The sequence below is a fragment of the Callospermophilus lateralis genome, chromosome 14 (genome assembly GCF_048772815.1).
Source record: "Callospermophilus lateralis isolate mCalLat2 chromosome 14, mCalLat2.hap1, whole genome shotgun sequence".
Lineage (NCBI taxonomy): Eukaryota > Metazoa > Chordata > Mammalia > Rodentia > Sciuridae > Callospermophilus > Callospermophilus lateralis.
The window spans coordinates 80,385,657-80,403,289 of NC_135318.1; the positions used below are offsets into that span (position 1 = coordinate 80,385,657).

Genomic DNA, 17,633 nt, shown 5'->3' on the forward strand with positions numbered 1-17,633 from the left:
GTTTTGCCTGTTTTAAGAGCACAACAGCTGGGCCTACTCAGCATTAGCAGTGGAAGAGAGTTTTGGAAACATCGGATTTGCCCCACCAGGTACTCAGAAGGAGACCCTTTGTAGTAGGGAACTCTAGCTTGGACTTATTCTAGTTTAGGAGCATTGGGGTTGTCATATTAAGTCTAAAAGTGCCTCCAGTGTCACAGCTCTAGAATGCTAATGCCTTATACCCCACGTCATTAGAACAGCCAGTTGAATCTGAGGAGTCCTCTCAGCCTGGTGATTGGACAGTTGTGCAGACCCAGCTCAACAGGAGCACAGTAAGTGTTGAAAACCACAGAGCTTGGCAGGGATGGTGGCCACACCTGTAACCCAGCAACCTGGGAGGCTGAAGCAGGAGGATCACAAGTTCAAGGCCAGCCCAGGCAGCTTAGTGAGACCCTGTCTCAAAAAATGAAGGACTGGCTATAATCCCCAGTGCTGCTAAATAAATAAAGACAAACAGGCACCCCTTTGACCTTGGGACCAGCCAAAGGTAGTCTGATTTTATGTCCCCTAGTTCAGCCAGGTTTTTGAGTTGTTTTTGTTTTTTGAAACAGAGTCTCCTAAGTTGGCCAAGCTGGCTTCAGCCTCCAGAGTCAGGAGGGTCACAGGCCAGGCACCGCTACATCTGCCACAGCCACACTAGTTTTTATTTTGCATTATAACCATACTTTTTTTTTTTTTTTTAATACCAGGGATTGAACCCTGGGGCACTTAACCACTGAGCCACACCCCCTTTTGTATTTTATTTTGATACAGGATTTCACTAAGTTGCTTAGGGCCTCACTAAATTGCTGAGGCTGGCTTTGAACTTGCCATCCTCCTGCCTTAGCCTCCCTAGCGCTGGGGTTTCAGGCTTACGCCACCATGCCCGGCTACAGCCTTATTTCTTGACCCTGCTTTGACTCCTACTCCTGATGTGAGCCGGAAAAGGACTCCCCATGTCCACCTTCTTTGAGTGTAGGTTCCATTTCTACCCCCAGTGGGGTCCAAAAAGGTTTCTCTTCGCCATTGCAGTTTCTTCTGCTGTTTCCTTGCATTCCGGGGCCCTGTTTGTGCACATAACCTTTGCCTCACCTATGTGGCCGCCTCTTGCCCCCGAGCGCTGGCCGTCCCTGTTGGACCGGCTAGTGACCTGACTCCATGGCCGCCCAGCAGTGCCATCGCAGGCCGGGCTGCCTTCAGGCAGACCCAGGCACACTTGCGGTATGTGAAAGCAAGCATTCCTGCCTCTTCAGTCATGAAAAGAATGTCCTTGGCCCCTACGTTACGGTGACGCTAGTGGATAGCTTAGCCCGCACAACCCTGCCTCCTCTTCCCGGGGCCTGGGGCTCGCCCTCCTCTCCTGCCTCCCACACCTGACCACCAGAACCCCTACCACCCTGCACCTGGTGGATCGCTCAGAGCGCACACCCCCAGGTGCTGACCAGTCGGGGAGCGCCTGGACGCAGCGACCTCTGGCCGGCTTTCGGTGTTCTCGTACGTGCGAAGAGGGCGCGTGAGGAAAGCCGCGCAGGGTCGGCAGGGTCGGCGGCCGGTGCGGACGCGCCTCGGCGGCGCGCAGCGGCTCGGGAGTTGTAGTCCCGGCGGCGCGGACTGCAGGTCCCGGCGGGCGGCGCGGCGCGGAGGGGCGGTGGGGCGGGGCCGCCGGCCCTTTAAACGCGCGGAGCTGCTCCGGGGGCCGCAGCCCAGGACCGCGCCACGAGGGCCGAGCGGGGCGCGGCGGCCGGCGCTCGCGCGGTGCGTAACCCCTTCCCGGCGCCCCCGCACTCTCCCTGCGCGCCCTGGGCGCCCCGCGGCCCTCGGGCGAGGGAGGGGTCCCTTGCCGAAGCCGCTGCCCGCAGAGTCGCGCGGCACGCCGGGGCCCTGCGGGTACCGAGAGCTGCAGGTTGAGGCGTGGGTGCAGCCCAAAGTTTGCACGCCCACCGGGCCGGGGCGAGGTGTGGACCGCCTCCCCTCCCCCGCTTTGGCAGGGGACCCTGGACTTCGATCTCTCTCCCCACCAGGCAGGGGCAGCTGATGGTTGTGGCCCGCCCCCTCTTCCCCACCTGCCTCCTGTCCGCCCCTCACCTCCACCACCCTGGCTCCCCTCCCTCATGACCGCCTGGATCCTCCTTCCTGTCAGCCTGTCAGCGTTCTCCATCACTGGCATATGGACTGTGTAAGTAAGAGGGGCTGGGGGGCGGGGGACAGCGACCTGATGCTTGATGACACACACAATGTCCCTTGTCCTGTAGTAGGCTCCAGGGTGGTGCCCAGGGTCACTCTGGCTGCCTCCAAAGCCTGGCCTGGTGCCTGGGCACACAGCCCCTTGGACAAGCTGGCACCACTGCCAGGCAGCCCAAGAACCGACTGACAGGCTGTAGCCAGGGCAGTTTTCAGAGGGTTTCCAGCTGGGGCCCTGCCGCAGCTCTGGTGTAGTCAACGCTCAGCCCAGCCTCAGCCCAGCGGCGATCCCGGCCCAAGTCCCCAGCAAGGCCGACAGCCTGGATGGGGCCAGCAGTCAAGATGGAGAGGCAGGGGGTGGCTGGGCCAGGAGGGACTGTCCGCAAGGTGACGGTTCTCCTCCCACAGGTATGCCATGGCCGTGATGAACCGCCACGTGTGTCCCGTGGAGAACTGGTATGCAGCGCTCAGCAGGCAGCTCGCTCTAGAGCTCCCTTCATCTGTCCCCTCCTGGGCCCTCTGCTGCACAGCTGGGCGCAGGCCCTGGGCCTCGCTCTCTGACGTTGGTCCCAGGCACGGCTTCCTGCCCGTCTGCCCACCTTCCACCATCCCTTCACCCCTCTGGCTTCTGCTTCAGGCAGGCTCTGGGGAGCAGGCTCTGGTTCCTTGCTGGGGAGGTCTGGGAGCGTGGGTCCTAGGGCACCCCCTCCCCCAGTCTACTCAGTGTCCTGCCTGCCAGGTCGTACAACGAGTCCTGCTCTCCTGACCCTGCTGAGCAAGGGGGCCCCAAGACCTGCTGTACTTTGGACGATGTCCCCCTCATCAGGTAAGTCAGGGAGACAAAGTCCTCCCAGACTTCCAGAAAGCCCTTAAACCAAGGCCTGTCCCTGGGTCACAGGAATAATCATCATACTAAGAGCTACTTAATACCATTTGATTGCTAGGAGCTGGCTCTGCTGAGGGTGTTGTGTGTGATGCCCCTTAATTCTCCCAGCAGGGAGGCTGCTGTTTTCTGTTGTAGGTGAGGAAACTGAGGCTCAGAGTTATTGGGCAGGTCAGAAATAGTAAGTAGGCAGCTGGATTTAAGCCGACATCCTTGGTTGCCCAGCCAGAGGCCTTAGCAGGGACTCAGCTCGCCAGCACTCCAGGGTACCCCAGGGAACCCCTTAATCGCTCCACACAGGGATCTGCTGGGGACTCAGTCTGGGGCCAGTGTTTATGGGGCTCACCAGCCCTCCTCGTCACTCAGTGCTTTGCCCACTAAGGAGCAGGCAGACCAAGGAAGCGGGGGACAGAGGGGCTGACCAGTGCTGCTGCCTCATGCCATCCTTCCCTCCACAGCAAATGCGGCACCTACCCCCCGGAGAGCTGCCTCTTCAGCCTCATTGGGAACGTGGGAGCTTTCATGGGTGAGTGGTACCTCAGCCCCACCTCACCAGTCCAGTCTGCCCCTACATTCTTCAGGAAGGCCCAGAAGCCCTTGCTCCTCGGCCATCCTCCAAGGGGAGACCAGAGGGGCAGCAGCTCTCCTGTTCCTTGAGGACCAAAGGCCAGCTCCCACACTGCCACCCCAGCTACTTGCCAGTCCCAGCCTTGTCTGTCCCCTTTGGGCCCTCAGAAGGGCCTTGGAAGGGGCAGGACTGGCGGGAAGTGCCAGGCTGGCCCCAGCAGTGTCTCCTCCCCCAGTGGCCCTCATCTGCCTCCTGCGGTATGGGCAGCTCCTGGAGCAGAGCCGGCACTCTTGGGTTAACACCACAGCACTCATCACAGGCTGCACCAACGCCGCGGGCCTCGTCGTGGTTGGCAACTTTCAGGTGCCCCCCAACACCCTATGGACTTCCCCTAGTAGGGCCTGACTACCTGCAGGGGCGCCACCTCAAGGTGGAGGTGGAGGAGAGGGGCTGGGAGGGACAGGAGGACCTGCACGTTAGGACATACTTGTAATCTCAGCAGCTTGGGAGGCGGAGGCAAGAAGATTTCAAGTTTGAGGCCAGCCTCAGCAACTTAGCAAGATCCCATCTCAAAAAATAAGGGCTGGGGATATGGCTCCCTGGTAGAGCACTCCTGGGCTCAGGCGCCAGGTCTGTGGATGTGGGGGGACCTTACAATGGGCCTCTGCCTTGTCAGGTGGACCATGCCAAGCCTCTGCACTACGTGGGAGCTGGTGTGGCCTTCCCTGCAGGACTGCTCTTTGTCTGCCTGCACTGTGCCCTGTCCTACCATGGAGCCACCACCCCCCTGGACCTGGTGGTGGCCTACCTGCGCAGTGTGCTGGCTGCCATCGCCTTCGTCACCCTGGTCCTCAGTATCCTTCTAAGATGATGTGGCCAGGAACTCACCCACTAGTTCCTTTCTCCTCCTAGATGGGGTGGGCTTAGTAGATTCCAGTCCACACTGTCCATGGGGAGGCCTGACCCTTGTCCAAGCCTGATCAATGTGTGGGACTGCAGAAGGGGTGCTGCCAGGTCCCCGCACAGCCTCCTGAGCCCTTCCTTAGCGGTGTTCCAGGTGGCGTCTTCTTTGTCCACGAGAGCTCCCAGTTACAGCACGGGGCAGCCCTGTGTGAGTGGGTGTTCGTCATCGATATCCTCATTTTCTATGGCACCTTCAGCTATGAGTTTGGGGCAGTGTCCTCAGACACTCTGGTGGCCGCTCTGCAGCCTGTCCCTGGCCGGGCCTGCAAGTCCTCGGGCAGCAGCAGCACCTCCACACACCTCAACTGTGCCCCTGAGAGCATCGCCATGATCTGAGGCCTGGAGGGCGGCTGGCCAGCTCTGCAGCACCCCTCATCTTCTTTGCATTTACTTTGTACCAAAAACCATTTTTAGAAAGTATTCTGTTGGGATCTGGGCGTCCTCGCCTGGGAGAAGTGGCCATACGTGTGCCACAGAGCTGCTTTGTGCTCAGCAAGTCCTCCCCTCCAGCCAGCCCTCAGGTGCCTTCTCCCAGTGCCACAGCCAGACCACTGGGGCTTCCTGCTGCAGGAATTGGGGGCTGGGGACAGCAGGGAGGACGAGTCTAGGGATGGGAAGAGCACGCCTTAGCCTACAGGAAGGCCCACCCTGGGCCCCTGAGCTGCACTGGATCTTCACTCTGCCCCTCACTTCCTTTAGGGCAAATAACACAGCAGAACCACATGGGTATTTTAGTACTTTTTTATATCTATTAAAAGAACTCTAATTTGCATGTTGTAGTCTCTTCTGGAATAAGGGAGAGCGTAATCAGGATGGCTTTCCCTAACCCCTGCCCCTAGAGAGAGCCCAGAATATACACAGCTCTTTAAGAGCAGGGCTGTCAGGAACCAAGGATGCCAGACACTATCCAAAGACCCACCAGAGCTTGAAACCCTTCCTGGGCCTCTAAACTGTCTAAAGTCCTGACCTGGCCTGACAGCCTCACTTCCTTCCCCCACTCAGTCTGGTTTGAACTTTGATTCTAAGGTAGGGGGATATGGGGAGGGAAGGATACAGAGCAACTTTTAAAATGTTAAAAGCAATTTTCTCTCTGGTGCTAAAGAACACTCTAGGATTCCAAGGTTAACTGAAGGTTCCAAGGTTAACTAGAAATTGCAGTGGGGGGAGGGAAGTGCAGGTTAGTTTATCAGCTTTAAATAGCTGCGGGGTACAGGCCCTGGCAGAGTGTGCCTTCCAACCACCCGTACAGGCCAAACCTTGGCTGCCTGGTGGCAGGCTCTTTACCTGAGCTCCACCACCCTGAGTCCAGACAGGCCGCTGAGGAGGGACATGCAGCCTGGCACCTTCTGCTGTTCAGCACCACCTCACCCAAGAGCAGCAGGGACCTGGTAGAGGACGCCAGCCCCTGCCCCAGCCTGTGAACAATGCAGTCGCAGGTGGGCAAAGACACGTTTAATGAGGGTTCAGGTGTGGAGGGAGACGCTGTGGAGGGTGGGCACTCAGCCCAGCTGCCTCACGTGTACATGGCCCCATGGAGGTTCTCCAGGCGGTGCTGCTGCTGCTGCTTTCGAGCCTGGAAGACAGAGGGAACACAGGCAGGGCCAGCCTGAAGACCCATGGGGAGGGATGGGCAGCAACCACAGGGCTGGATCTCGTGTTGGGCCCCTAGCTTCTGCACTCTTGAGATTTCTGCTCCTTTAGTGATCACTGGAAAGGTGGCCAAAGCCAGGGAATCTAAAGGCCTAGTCCAGCCTGCTGAGGAGGAGAATGAGCACAGCGGGGCCAGGCCAAGGACCCACAATAGCCCTCACCAGCTCCTACCTTATCTCGTCTATGCTCCTCGTATGTATCATCATCAGTGGGCAGCTCGTGGCGGCACAGGGGGCAGGAATTTGTCTGGGAAAAGTAGGTTATGTTTCAGCCCAAGTCTGGTCTCAATCACAAGCTAATCACCCTCCCCAGCTCCCCAACCCAGAAAAAACCCTAAGAACTGATGATAGGAAGGAAGGAAGCAGTACCTTGCTCAGCCAGGGCAGAATGCAATTGGAATGGAAGAGGTGATGGCAAGGCATCTCAATGACAGTCTCCTGCTCCTCAAATTCCAAAAGACACACGGGGCACTTGAGCTCTTGAGGAGGGAGTGCTGATCAGGAGAGCAGCTGCAGGCTCCCCCACCCAGCTCCCACTCCCGAAGGGCAGGCTTGCCCCAGTGGGGGTCTGGAACACTGAAGGGCCAGACCACAGTCTGCAGACCTGCCCGGACAGCAAAAGGATGTGATGTCCTCACCAGCCTGAGAGCCACTGATGACTGTCCTGGGGAGGCTCTCCACCGCAGCCTTGGCAGCTGGTGGAGGCAGGTGGTGATCCCAGTCTACGACCAGTCCCAAGTCTTCAAGATCCATCCTATTGAAGAGAGACCTGGGAGGAGGCTGCAAGGTCAGAACCAAGAAAAGCCACACTTCCTCTTTGCCCCCAAAGTAACGGAGGACAAACACACAAATACCCTGCCCAGCCTGGTACCCAGACACTAGCAAGCCTGTAATCCCAAAACTCAGGAGGATGACACTTTCAAGGCCAGCCTCAGCAACTTAGCAAGACCTTGTATCAAGAGAGAGGGACTCGGGGTATAGCTGGGTGGTAGAGTGTTTTCCAGCATCCCCCTGAGACCCCAGGATCTATCCCCACTACCAAAATTATATCCAAAAAAACTGTGCCCAGTACCAAAAAATGTGTGTGATGTATGTGTGTACACACACACACACACACACACAATTTTAAAAATAAAAAGGACCAGGTGCCGTGTTGCACGCCTGTAATCCCAGCGACCAGAGAGGCTGAGGTAGGAGGATGTAAGTTCAATGCCGGCTTCAGCAACTTAGTGAGGTCCTAAGCAACTTAGCAAGACCTTGACTCAAAATAAAAACTAAAACGGGCTAGGAGCGTAGCTAGTGGTTGAGCGACCCTGGATTCAATTCCCAACTAGCAGTAATAACAGCTACCCTGTACACAGTTGGCGCTCATTATTAGATAAAAAGCACAGTGGGACTGGCTTGCAGCTGATCCGACCACCCCGGCACTTCGGGGGAGTAGCCTAGGCCATGCACGGCCCTCCGAGAGCACCTGGGCCGCAGCCGCGGTGGGCTGGGCCGCTTCCCCTCGGCGCCCCGCCCCCCGGGCCCCGCCCCGGCCGGCCCGCGCCCACCTTGCGAGCTCCAGCAGCATGTTGGTTCGGGCATCCTGCTCGCGGTCCAACGGCTCGCAGTCATGCTCGTCGAAATAGGACGCCATGGCCGCTGCGGTCTGACCCAGCCCTCGGACCCGCTGGATCGCGGCCCCGAGGCGCTGGCCAATAAACTGGCGACTTGGGAGGAGCCAGCCAATCAGGATACTGGAAGGGCGGGCGTAGTGGTTGGTTAACGTACAGAAAGCGGAAGTACTGATTCTGCCGTCTCTGGTTGGTAGGACGAGTCAGGTGACCAAAGACTGCGACCAATGTGATCGGAGGAGGAAGGAATTCCCGGGAATTTCTGGTGTGGTCTCAGTCGTGGAGGCGAAAGGGCGGTTGCGGTCTTCCACCGCCCCATGGCCTCGCCGTCTCAACATGCGGGTGCTGGAATCTTCACCTCCTCGCTGCGCGGGGAAGAGCTCCTGCGCTTCCGATATATTTGCTTGGCGATGAACGCGGGCAGCCTCACCTTTGCTCGGGGCTGTTTACCTTAGCCCCTTGCGCAGCTTCTTGAGCTAAGTTACTAGTTTACATCCCTGGCTGCATATCATTCCCCCCGCCCCCCAGAAGAGCAGGTAGCGCTCTTATCGAGAAGATTTCAAACTAGCCTGTCTGCGGAGGGGCGTGTGTCCGTTCTGCAGGTGATTCTAAGGCGAAGCAGTGCTGAGAATCATTGCTCTGGATTATTTGCATTGATGGATGTTTTACAAACAGTATCAGTGATCCTTGCAATAGTCCTGGGAGCTAAACACAATCATGCAGTATTGATTTTAGCTGCTGGGGATTAAACTCAGGGCCTCTAAGTGCGTGCTTTCCCCTGAGCTACTCCCTCAGCCTCTCTTCTGCCCTTTTAATTACGTAAAACGCAAGTATCAGAAGTGACTGGCCCGGCCTCAGCAATTTAGGGAGTCCCTCAGAAACCTAGCGAGACCCTGTCTCAAACTAAAAAAAATAAAATGGCTGGGGTTGTAGCTCAGTGGTAAATCACGGTTGGTACCAAATCCCCAGTGCCAAAAAAGGGTTCACTCAAAATGACACAGTCTGTAAATGGTGCTTCCATCTTTCCCAGAAGAGGAAGACGGTGATAAGTCCAGTGAAAGTGTACTTTCACTATGTCACACTGTGAGTAAAGGTCACAAAACTCTTGAGTTTTTTCTTCTTTTGTCAGTAGCCCTCTATCTAACAAGTAACTGCTAATTTTACACACTTTACCTCTAATTGCCTTGCCACTCACTTTTGAGTTTGAGCTGCAGTTAAGTATCCCATGAAGAGGCTGCCCTGCTTCCACAGTGTGTGGGACCTGCTTTCCTTCTTTCATGCCTGTGGCCACATGTGTCTCTGGAATGTTGAGATGTCTGGATTCTTTCCTACAGGAGGAACTTCTTTGTGACCCTACACTGCAGTACCACAGGCACCTCCCTGCAGGTGTTAAAGCTTAAGAAGGAACATAGGCAGTGAAATTGGGGAGGGGGGAGTATTAAGAGGGGAAATGTCCATCTGACTCTTTTCTCTTCCCTGGTCCATTGGGCCTGGGTTCCAGAACCTCAGCTTCCTCTGAGCTGCCCCAGGTGGGGAGCTTCCTGGGACCCCACTGCTGCAGGTGACGGCCTCATGAAAACATCTCTGAAGTACTGTCCTCCCACCTAGAGTCCCTCTGAGTTTCCCAAGATGTCAAAGGTAATAGATTTGATGTTCAGGAAAGCAGGCTCAAGGTTCTGGTTTGATGACTGTTGTTATAACAAGGACTTAAGACTCTTAAGTCTTAAGACTGCAAATGTCCAGGGGCTGGGGATGTGGTTCAAGTGGTAGTGTGCTCACCTGGCATGCGTGAGGCACTGGGTTCAATCCTCAGCACCACATTAAAAAAATAAAACAAAGATGTATATATATATAAAAAAAAGACTGCAAATGTCCAAAGGTTCCTAAAAGCAGGATTAAAGACTGCATCTCTGCCTACATTTTATATCCATCTCCTTTACTCCATGTCACCTTCGATTCCAGGAACAAAGTGTGATCTGATGAGCATCTTGTGATGAATCCAAGCTCCTCACTTCCCTACCCACAGGCAACAGTACTTCCTTATCTCAACAAGGCCTGCCTGACCAATCCTGAGATAATGATGGACAGACCACACCTGATTAAAATCACCTGCTTTGGCTTGTGCATAGTGGCACACACCTGTAATCCCAGCAGCTCAGGAGGCTGAGGTAGGAGGATCACAAGTTCAAAGCCAGCCTCAGCAACTTGATTATGCCCTAGGCAACTTAGTGAGACCATCTCAAAATTTTTTTAAGAAAGGCTGGTGGTTAAGCCCCTCTGGGTTAGTGGTTAAGCCCCTCTGGGTTCAATTCCTCGTGCCAAAAAAGGAAAGAGATCACTGCTTTGGCAGTTATGAAAAGCCTCCAGCTTTGCAGACCCCAAACCCTTGCTCTCATTCCCCTTTTGATAAAACCTCAGAGTCACAGTTGTCCTCTCAAAGACAGGGCTAAGGACATGGGTCCCCTTACAGTTCCTTTCCTGCTCTTCACCGTTCCCCGTCCTGTTTCTGTTTGGTTTCCGGGTTAGGTGGCCAGAGCTGGTTCGTTGTATTCCCAGAGTTAGGCCCTGGCCTAGGACACCCAACTACACTGTGTCCTTGCACTCTCACTCCAGAAAGGTGAGCAGGGTTGGATCAAGGAAGAAGCAGGGAAGATAAAAGAGGGATGCAGCTCCTCGGGTGGAAGGCTAAACAGCCCCAGGGTGGTGGCAGAGGAGCTTCAGAAACACACACACACTCACACCAGCTTTTAGCCAGACAGTGGCTTTTACTGAGCTCCAGTGGGGCTGGCCTGGTATTGCTGGTGCGGCAAGCTGCCACTGAGGACCAGTCTGTGGCAAGATGGGAGGTGCAGTGGTGCACTTCTCAGGGTTGCCCTTTGGTGTCACTGGGGTGGCTCAGAAAGGGACAAACACCAGGGTTCTCTGGAGACCAGAGCTGACCACTGAAGCCCTTCAGCCTCTCCCCCAGGCCTGCTGTGTCAGTCCCCAGGCCCTGAGGCAATGCCTGTGTCCTGGGCCTGTGGGGCACTGCTGTCCCCACTGTTCTGCGGGAGAAAGATGGCCAGCAGTACAATCAAAAGTATGAGTAGGCCACCTGCCACCGCCAGCCCCACGTAGATCCTACAGCGGATATTCTCCCAGCGCTTCTTCTGGGCGAGGGTCTTGGTTGTCTTGCTGAAGGCTGAACTCTGTGGATACCCCAGACACAAGGTGGGAATTAGTGGCTCCCATGGGGCCTCTGAGTCAACTCCTCCCATCCATCCCAGCAGAGCCTGGTCCCCTGGTCCTCCTCACACACTGCCCTGGGACTCTCCTGGTCTGCTTCTGGTCCCAGACACCAGGTAGCCCTTGGCTATTAGCCCTCCCGGCTCACCTCTGGTTAGCAATGCCAGCCCCCGACCTTCAGACCCAGGCCTTCTTACTGTGTGAGGCCTACCCATTGCACATCTAGGCTAGGGTGCCTCAGGAGACCCAGAGGCCTCCACCAAGGGCCTGGAGGCCTTGAGAACAGCCTGAGAGGCTCTCCCTCCCATCTGTGCTTGCCCGGGCCTCACACCATGTCCAGAAGTTGGTCTGAACGCTGCTCCAGCTCTGCCAGCTTCCCGTCACGCTCCAGGACCTTGTCGAAGTTGTTGAGCATGATTTCCGTCACCTCGTCCGCCTGCCTCTGGCATCGCTCCAACTCGTTCCCTGCCTGGGCACCAAGCCCAAGGTCAGGGCTGTATGAGGCTCCATCTGGCCCTAAGATGGAACCCTCCTTCCCCCATGGGAGGTGTAACAGCATCCTTCACGTAAGGCAAGATGTGGGCAGAGAAGGGATGACCTTCCGGGTGGGTGGGGCTCCTCCCTGGTCCATCAAGGCCAGGCCTAAATCAGGCCTGGCTTCCAGAGACTCACTTCCTCTGAGCTGCTCCAGGTGGGGAGCTTCCCAGGACCCCAGACCTTCAGGTGGCATCTACCCAGTGCACATCCTCCTATGGCTTCCCACTGAACTCAGGCTAAGGTGGCCCCAAAGAAACAAGTGACTTGGTGGCAAGCCAGACAGGGAGGAGAGCCACTCCACAGGGCTAGAAAAATGGTTCTGGACCAGCTCATGTCACAGTGTCTGCCTAAGCTTTCCCAGAGTGACTCCCAGGTCCCCTCCTTGGGCCTCTGGCTGGTCAGGCCTGTTCTGCTTCCTGCCCATCCCCCATCTCGTCAGTGCCCACATCAGTCCCCGTCCTGCTGGGGAACCTCAGCCTCTGACCTCCAGCCTTTCAGTCAGCACAGAGGTGAGACCAACCCCTGAATTTCCCAGCCCGGGCAGCAGCTCTCACCTGAACCAACCCAGCCTACTCTGTAGGACTGGGAAGGGAAGTGCAGGTTCTGAGCCAGCTGGGCGCTGGACACACATGACTAAGGACCAGGACAGGAAGCCTCCACCCCTCTACCCCCACCCCCATCCCCCATCAGCTGCAGGCCCAGGAGCAGGTCCAGGGATGGTTCAGCTCCCTCCCCTCCTAACCCTCATCCCCACAACCCTGTCTCTCTTCTGTCTCCTCCTCAGAATGTCACCAAGCTCCCATTCCTGCCTGCTCTGTGGTCATTGCCCTCAGCAGGCACTCTGGCATTGGAAAGGATTTGGTGGTCCCAGGGGACTTCCTCCCCCTCTTCCTTCAGGACCCCTGAAGCTCCCCAGTGGGACCACAGGCTCCCAGGGAGACAGCAGGGACATGCCCTCCTTCTGCACCACAAGCACAGAGCTGACCCTTGCAGGTCTGGTGAGCTGGCCAGTTCTTTACAGCCTATCCAAAAACAACTCTGATGGTCAGAGATGTTCTCCTGGTGCGCTTATAAAGCCCAGTGGGAGTTTCGGGAGTTTCAAGAGACAAGCATCTGAAACCCAAACAGGTCAAATATTTACCCAGGAACTAGACAAACAACCTGCTTCCTTAGAAGGGTCTGGCAACCACAGGCGGTGGGGTGCACTCACAGGCTGAGGAAACAGGGGGAGTAAGTGGCTGCTTGCTTGTGTCCTCTCCCAAGTCCCCCTCCCCTCTATTGCCACATCTTCCCAGGCAGTCTTATTCCACAATCCTGAAGTCCAAGGCAAATGCTCGGGAATGGACAAAGATTCAAAAATGAGAAACATGGCTAGGGACAGGAAGATGCTGGGTGTTATCTTTTGTGTGATGAACTCTACAGCTGTGGCTATCCTGCTCCAGTACAGGGTGACACCAGGTCAGTTCTCCTAAGAGCTGGCTGTGCCCCCAGATGCAGTCAGCAGCAGTCTCCCTCTCCGAGCCCAGAGAGGCCCCTTCCTGAAAGACATGCTCTATCTATCCTGAGAGAAAACAGAGACTCAGGGCTCAGCACTCCTTGGTCCTGCTCAGCCCTGGGTAAAAGGACACCAGGTGCACAGTCTCTGTTGGCATGTGAGAGAGAAAGCACTAGGGAATGTTGGAGGAGAGGACCCGGAGGGCAGGGTCCAGGCTGCCCTGCCTCACTTGTGACTCAACCCAGTGCCTGGCAAAGGGCAGACACAGCACGTGACACTTGTTTTCTGAATGGACTGAGCCTGTTTTTGCAGGGACACCACCCAGACAGTGAAGAACCAGAGCAGGATAGAGGGGCCGAGTGGGCTGGAGAAAGCGAGTGTCAGAGAGGGGAGCTGCTGGAGGGTAGGAAGCCCTCTGACTCCACAGCCACAGATCAAAGTGAGGGAAGTTGGGCAGAGAGGTCAGAGAGGTCGGCCAGCAGGGTACAGGGGCAATCAGCAGAGTGTGAGGAGAGGCCTGCCAGGCTGGGGTGAGGAGGGGCAGGAGCGCAGAGAGGAAGGGCAGTTTGGAGAGGCACTTCTGAAACCTGCCAGGGGCCTGCAGGACATGGGGTTTGGAGCCAGGGGGCGGGGTAGCAGTTGTTGCCAGGCAGGGTGGCAGTTACGCAGGAAATGTTCTTGACAGATGTTCCTGTCTGTCACTCAACCCCACCTCCACACTGGGGACAGAACCCAAGACCACACATTGCTAGGCAAGTGCTCTACCCCCAAGCTACATTCCCCACCTTCAAATCCCCTTTCAGGCGTTTCCAGGCCCCATCCTTGGTTTCTCCTCTGAAAATGCAGCTCCCCCAAACCTCCCTGCTGGGTTAGGGGAGTCTATTACTTGCCCAGCACCCAGGCCCTGAGCTGGACCCCAGCACTGCAAAACTAAAAGCAAAAACTGGGTCTATTGCCAGGTGCAGGGGCATGCACCTGTGAACCCCGCTGCTGGGGAGGCTGAGGCTGGAGGCCAGAGCTTGGGATCAGGTTGGGGAACACAGAGAGACAAATCAACCAACCTCCCTCTCCAACTCTCTTGTCTCCTATATCTTGTTGAGTATCCAAGAAGTCCTGTTCCCATCTGCTGGGGATGGGCGGGTACAAGTTCTGTCTTGTGATTTCCCTGGCTCAGCGCTGAGCTCAGTCACAAAGAGCAGGGTCTTTGCTATATCCTGTTCAAATCCTGCCTCTGCCACTCACCAGACCAGTGACCAAAAACGGAGGATATGACCTTGCTGATCCTCTGCTTCCTCATCTATAAAGTGGTGGTAATAACAATACCTACCTCACAATATTAGTTGAAGATTGTGTGATATATTCTAAACAAAAAGCTTAGCACAATGCCTGACACATACCAAATGCTCAATAAATGACTATCATTAAAATTAATGTATCCCCAATTTCCCTAGCTTTCCTTCACATGTTGTCTAGCAGTCAGATCTTAAGAACTGCACTGCACTTGTGGTGGTGCATGTCTGAAATCCCAGGGACTTTGGAGGCTGAAGCAAGAGAATTGCAAGTTGGAGGCCAGCCTGGGCAATTTAGGGAGACCCTTCTCAAAATAAAAAATTTAAAAAAAGGAATTTAAATACATGTATGTAAAAATATGTAAATAAAAATAAAAAGTGTTCCTGGGTTCAACTCCCATTACCAAAACAATAAATAAATAAATAATAAAACCTCTTGCTGGACATGGTGGCACACACCTGTAATCCCAGCAGCTCAGGAGGCTGAGCCAGGAGGATCATGAGTTCAAAACCAGCCTTAGCAATTTAGTGAGGCCCTAAAAAACTTAGCAAGACCCTGCCTCAAAGTAAAATATATAAAGGGGCTGGTGGCAGTGGCTGGGGCTATACTTCAATGGCAGAGAGCCTTAGCACCACATAAAACAAATAAATAAACAAAATAAAGTCTGTTGTCCATCTACAACTATAATTTTTTTGTAAAAGGGATGGGGATGTGGCTAAGTGATTAAGCATCCCTGGGTTCAGTCCCTGGTACCAATCAAGTCAATCAATTAAATCCTCTCAGTTTTCACAAAATGCACAAGCAATGAAACTCTTCTCTGTTGGATACTCCTTCCTTCTTTCTCTTTCCTTCTTCCCACTCTCCCTTTCTTTCTTTTCACAGTGCTAGCGTTTGAACCCAGGGCTTTACACATGCTACACGAGTTCTCTACCACTGAACTTACTCCTCAGCCCTTTATATTTTTAATTTTTGAGACAGTATCTGGCTAAATTGTTTAGGCTAGCCTCAAACTTGCAATCCTCCTGATTTGGCCTCCCAAGTTACTGAGATTACAGGCATGTGCCAGTCCTATTAATTAATACTTAAAGACAGGATCTCTGTGGGTTGCCCAGGCTGAGCTTGAACTAACTTTCGACTCTCCTCCCTCAGCCTCTTGACCCACTGGGATTACAGGAGTGTATCACCATGCCTGGTTGTTCCTAACCTAAATAGGGAATTTTTCATGAGAACTAGCATCTAGCTATCACCTCCGGTGTCATGGGCCCTTGAGTCTTGAGCAGGAACGTGGCTGCCTTTCAGAGGACATGTGCCCTGACCTAGGCACCAGGCTGCCAACTGCTCACTCACTCTATTTCATTCCATCTTCACAACAACCCACTGAATGCAGTTTTACTATCCCAGTTTTATGAGGACTTTGGCCAAAGGTGTTAAATCACCTGTGGAAGGTCACAGAGCCAGTGGGTAGAAAGTCTGGGAGTTGAACCAACTGGGACCCAGGGGTGTGTGTATGTGTGTGCGCATAGCCCCAGAACCTCACCCTGATAGGCAAGGGTTCCACCACTGAGCACACCCCCACCTCGGGGATCACATGCATAACCCCTGCTACACCTGATCAGGTGAAGGAGATCCAGGGCCTACCTGGCCCAGCCAGCCCAATCTGTGTGTCTCTGAGGGGACTGTGGCTCGGCACCCAGATGCTCTGGGGCCTGTCCAAGGTGACTGGCTGCAGGCAATCGCTTTTCAGCTCCCACCTTTCCCATCTTGGCTTTGTTCCTGCTTTAATCCCTTTACTGTCACCACATCTGGCACAGAGGAACTGCCTGAAAAATTCTGTGTTGATAGAATGAGGCACGGAAAAGAGGAGCAGAAAAGGGAAAGGAGGAAAGGCCAGGGAAAGGGATGGAAAGAAGAAGGGGAAGAGCTAGGGGCAGAGAGGGCAAGAGTGGAAGAAGAATGGGGCTGGAGGTGGCTGGTGGAGGAGAGTAAGCCTGCCCCAGCTCTGACACCTCTGACACAGAGGGACCTGGGAGAGTCCCGAGGTCCCCCAGTGCCCCCAGAAAGTTGCCCTGGCCCTGCCTTCTTCCCCAAGGCTAAGGGCATCCAGAAGCTTCCTCTGGCCCTGCCTGCTCTCTTGCCCTGCGTGCTTAGGAATGGGCTCTGGCTCTGTCCCGGGGCTTAGAGCACCAGTTTCCTGGTGGCCCCAGAGCTCAGTCTAACCTTCCTGCCCCACTTCCCCTTCCTGCCTCCAGGTCCCTGGAGACTAAGCCATCTAGCATCCTGACCCTGCCCGGGCCACCTCCATCACACCTCTGCCAGCTTCCCAAGACTCCATCTTCCCAGGAGCCCCAGGGGAGGTGGGAGCCTGGGACCTGCCCTCCCTGACACCCTTGCCTTGGAGAAGCAAGTGAGGACAGCCCAGAGTCTGCAGCAGGAGTGGGGTGACAACTCAGGGATGTCACTGAATGGAGGCTAGGAGGAGTCAGGCCTGGGCCACCCGATAACGTTGGTGGAACTTCTACAGTAAACAAGTTCTCTTCTCTCTCCCAAGGGATGAGTCCTCCAGCACTAGCCAAGGGGCTGGAACAGCCTCTATCACCTCGGCCTCTCAGGTTCCCACCCCCCGGGCCAGGCCTGGCTCCTCTCCGGGATGGCTGGAGTGCCATCGGGCTGGAGTGCCACCACCTTCCACCCGCGGTGGCTCCCAGCTCCCGGTCGACCAGGGGACAGCCTTTAACAGCCAAAGGTCGCAATAAGGCGGGTATTGCCGACCCCACTTCACAGTGCGGAAAAGGAGGTTCCGAGGTTAAGTGACTCTCCGGGTCGAGCCGCCGGGATCCCAGCCCGGGTCACCCGGTCCGCCCGCACCGCCCAGGCAGATGGGCAGCGCAGCCCAGGGCACCGTCCCGCCGCCCCCGCCCCCGCCCCCGCCCGGGACTCTGGCCCGCCCGGCCCGCCTGGACCCTCACCATCGCCGCGCTGCTCCGCGCCCGCTGCCCCGGAGGAAGCCGAGGGCGGGGCCGGCGCTGGACCTTCCGAGAGGCGCGACCCAGACCTGGTAGAATCGAAAGCGGCAGGCGACAACCAAAGGTCCGCGGGGCGCCTCCTGCCGGGCTGCCGGCGCCGGAATATGGATGCCACCTGATGGACGGGTCTGTGCTTGGCGGAGGGAGCTAGTTTGGTGGATAGGGGTGGGCCTGCTGTGTGGGGC

General features: G+C 55.8%; 3 protein-coding genes across 9 annotated transcripts; 1 reads left to right on the forward strand and 2 right to left on the reverse strand.

Moving 5' to 3' along the window:
* The first annotated feature begins 237 nt into the window (after window positions 1–237).
* Tmem150a (transmembrane protein 150A) lies at window positions 238–5,385 on the forward strand. 6 transcript variants are annotated; one of them, XM_076833580.2, is made up of 8 exons: window positions 238–311; window positions 2,040–2,194; window positions 2,608–2,655; window positions 2,939–3,025; window positions 3,541–3,608; window positions 3,886–4,013; window positions 4,327–4,504; window positions 4,697–5,385. In XM_076833580.2, exons 2-8 carry the CDS (start codon window positions 2,130–2,132, stop codon window positions 4,942–4,944), a joined length of 822 nt encoding a protein of 273 aa, XP_076689695.1. In that variant the 5' UTR covers window positions 238–311; window positions 2,040–2,129; the 3' UTR covers window positions 4,945–5,385. The 6 variants fall into 6 exon arrangements, with proteins under 6 accessions (XP_076689695.1, XP_076689691.1, XP_076689692.1 ...); XM_076833576.2 differs by lacking the exon at window positions 238–311 and adding an exon at window positions 1,175–1,239; XM_076833577.2 differs by lacking the exon at window positions 238–311 and adding an exon at window positions 1,175–1,239 and having other exon boundaries at window positions 4,708–5,385.
* A 665-nt stretch (window positions 5,386–6,050) lies between these two features.
* On the reverse strand, window positions 6,051–8,215 carry Rnf181 (ring finger protein 181). 2 transcript variants are annotated; one of them, XM_076833584.1, is made up of 5 exons: window positions 7,816–8,215; window positions 6,901–7,031; window positions 6,632–6,741; window positions 6,435–6,509; window positions 6,051–6,186 (listed from the first exon to the last, which is right to left on the reverse strand). In XM_076833584.1, exons 1-5 carry the CDS (start codon window positions 7,899–7,901, stop codon window positions 6,127–6,129), a joined length of 462 nt encoding a protein of 153 aa, XP_076689699.1. In that variant the 5' UTR covers window positions 7,902–8,215; the 3' UTR covers window positions 6,051–6,126. The 2 variants fall into 2 exon arrangements, with proteins under 2 accessions (XP_076689699.1, XP_076689700.1); XM_076833585.2 differs by having other exon boundaries at window positions 6,901–7,042; window positions 7,816–7,898.
* A 2,405-nt stretch (window positions 8,216–10,620) lies between these two features.
* Window positions 10,621–17,549, reverse strand: Vamp5 (vesicle associated membrane protein 5). The gene is made up of 3 exons (XM_076833428.2): window positions 17,392–17,549; window positions 11,435–11,572; window positions 10,621–11,066 (listed from the first exon to the last, which is right to left on the reverse strand). The coding sequence occupies exons 1-3, from the start codon at window positions 17,392–17,394 to the stop codon at window positions 10,857–10,859; spliced, it is 351 nt and encodes a 116-aa protein (XP_076689543.2). The 5' UTR covers window positions 17,395–17,549; the 3' UTR covers window positions 10,621–10,856.
* Between the last annotated feature and the right edge of the window lie 84 nt (window positions 17,550–17,633).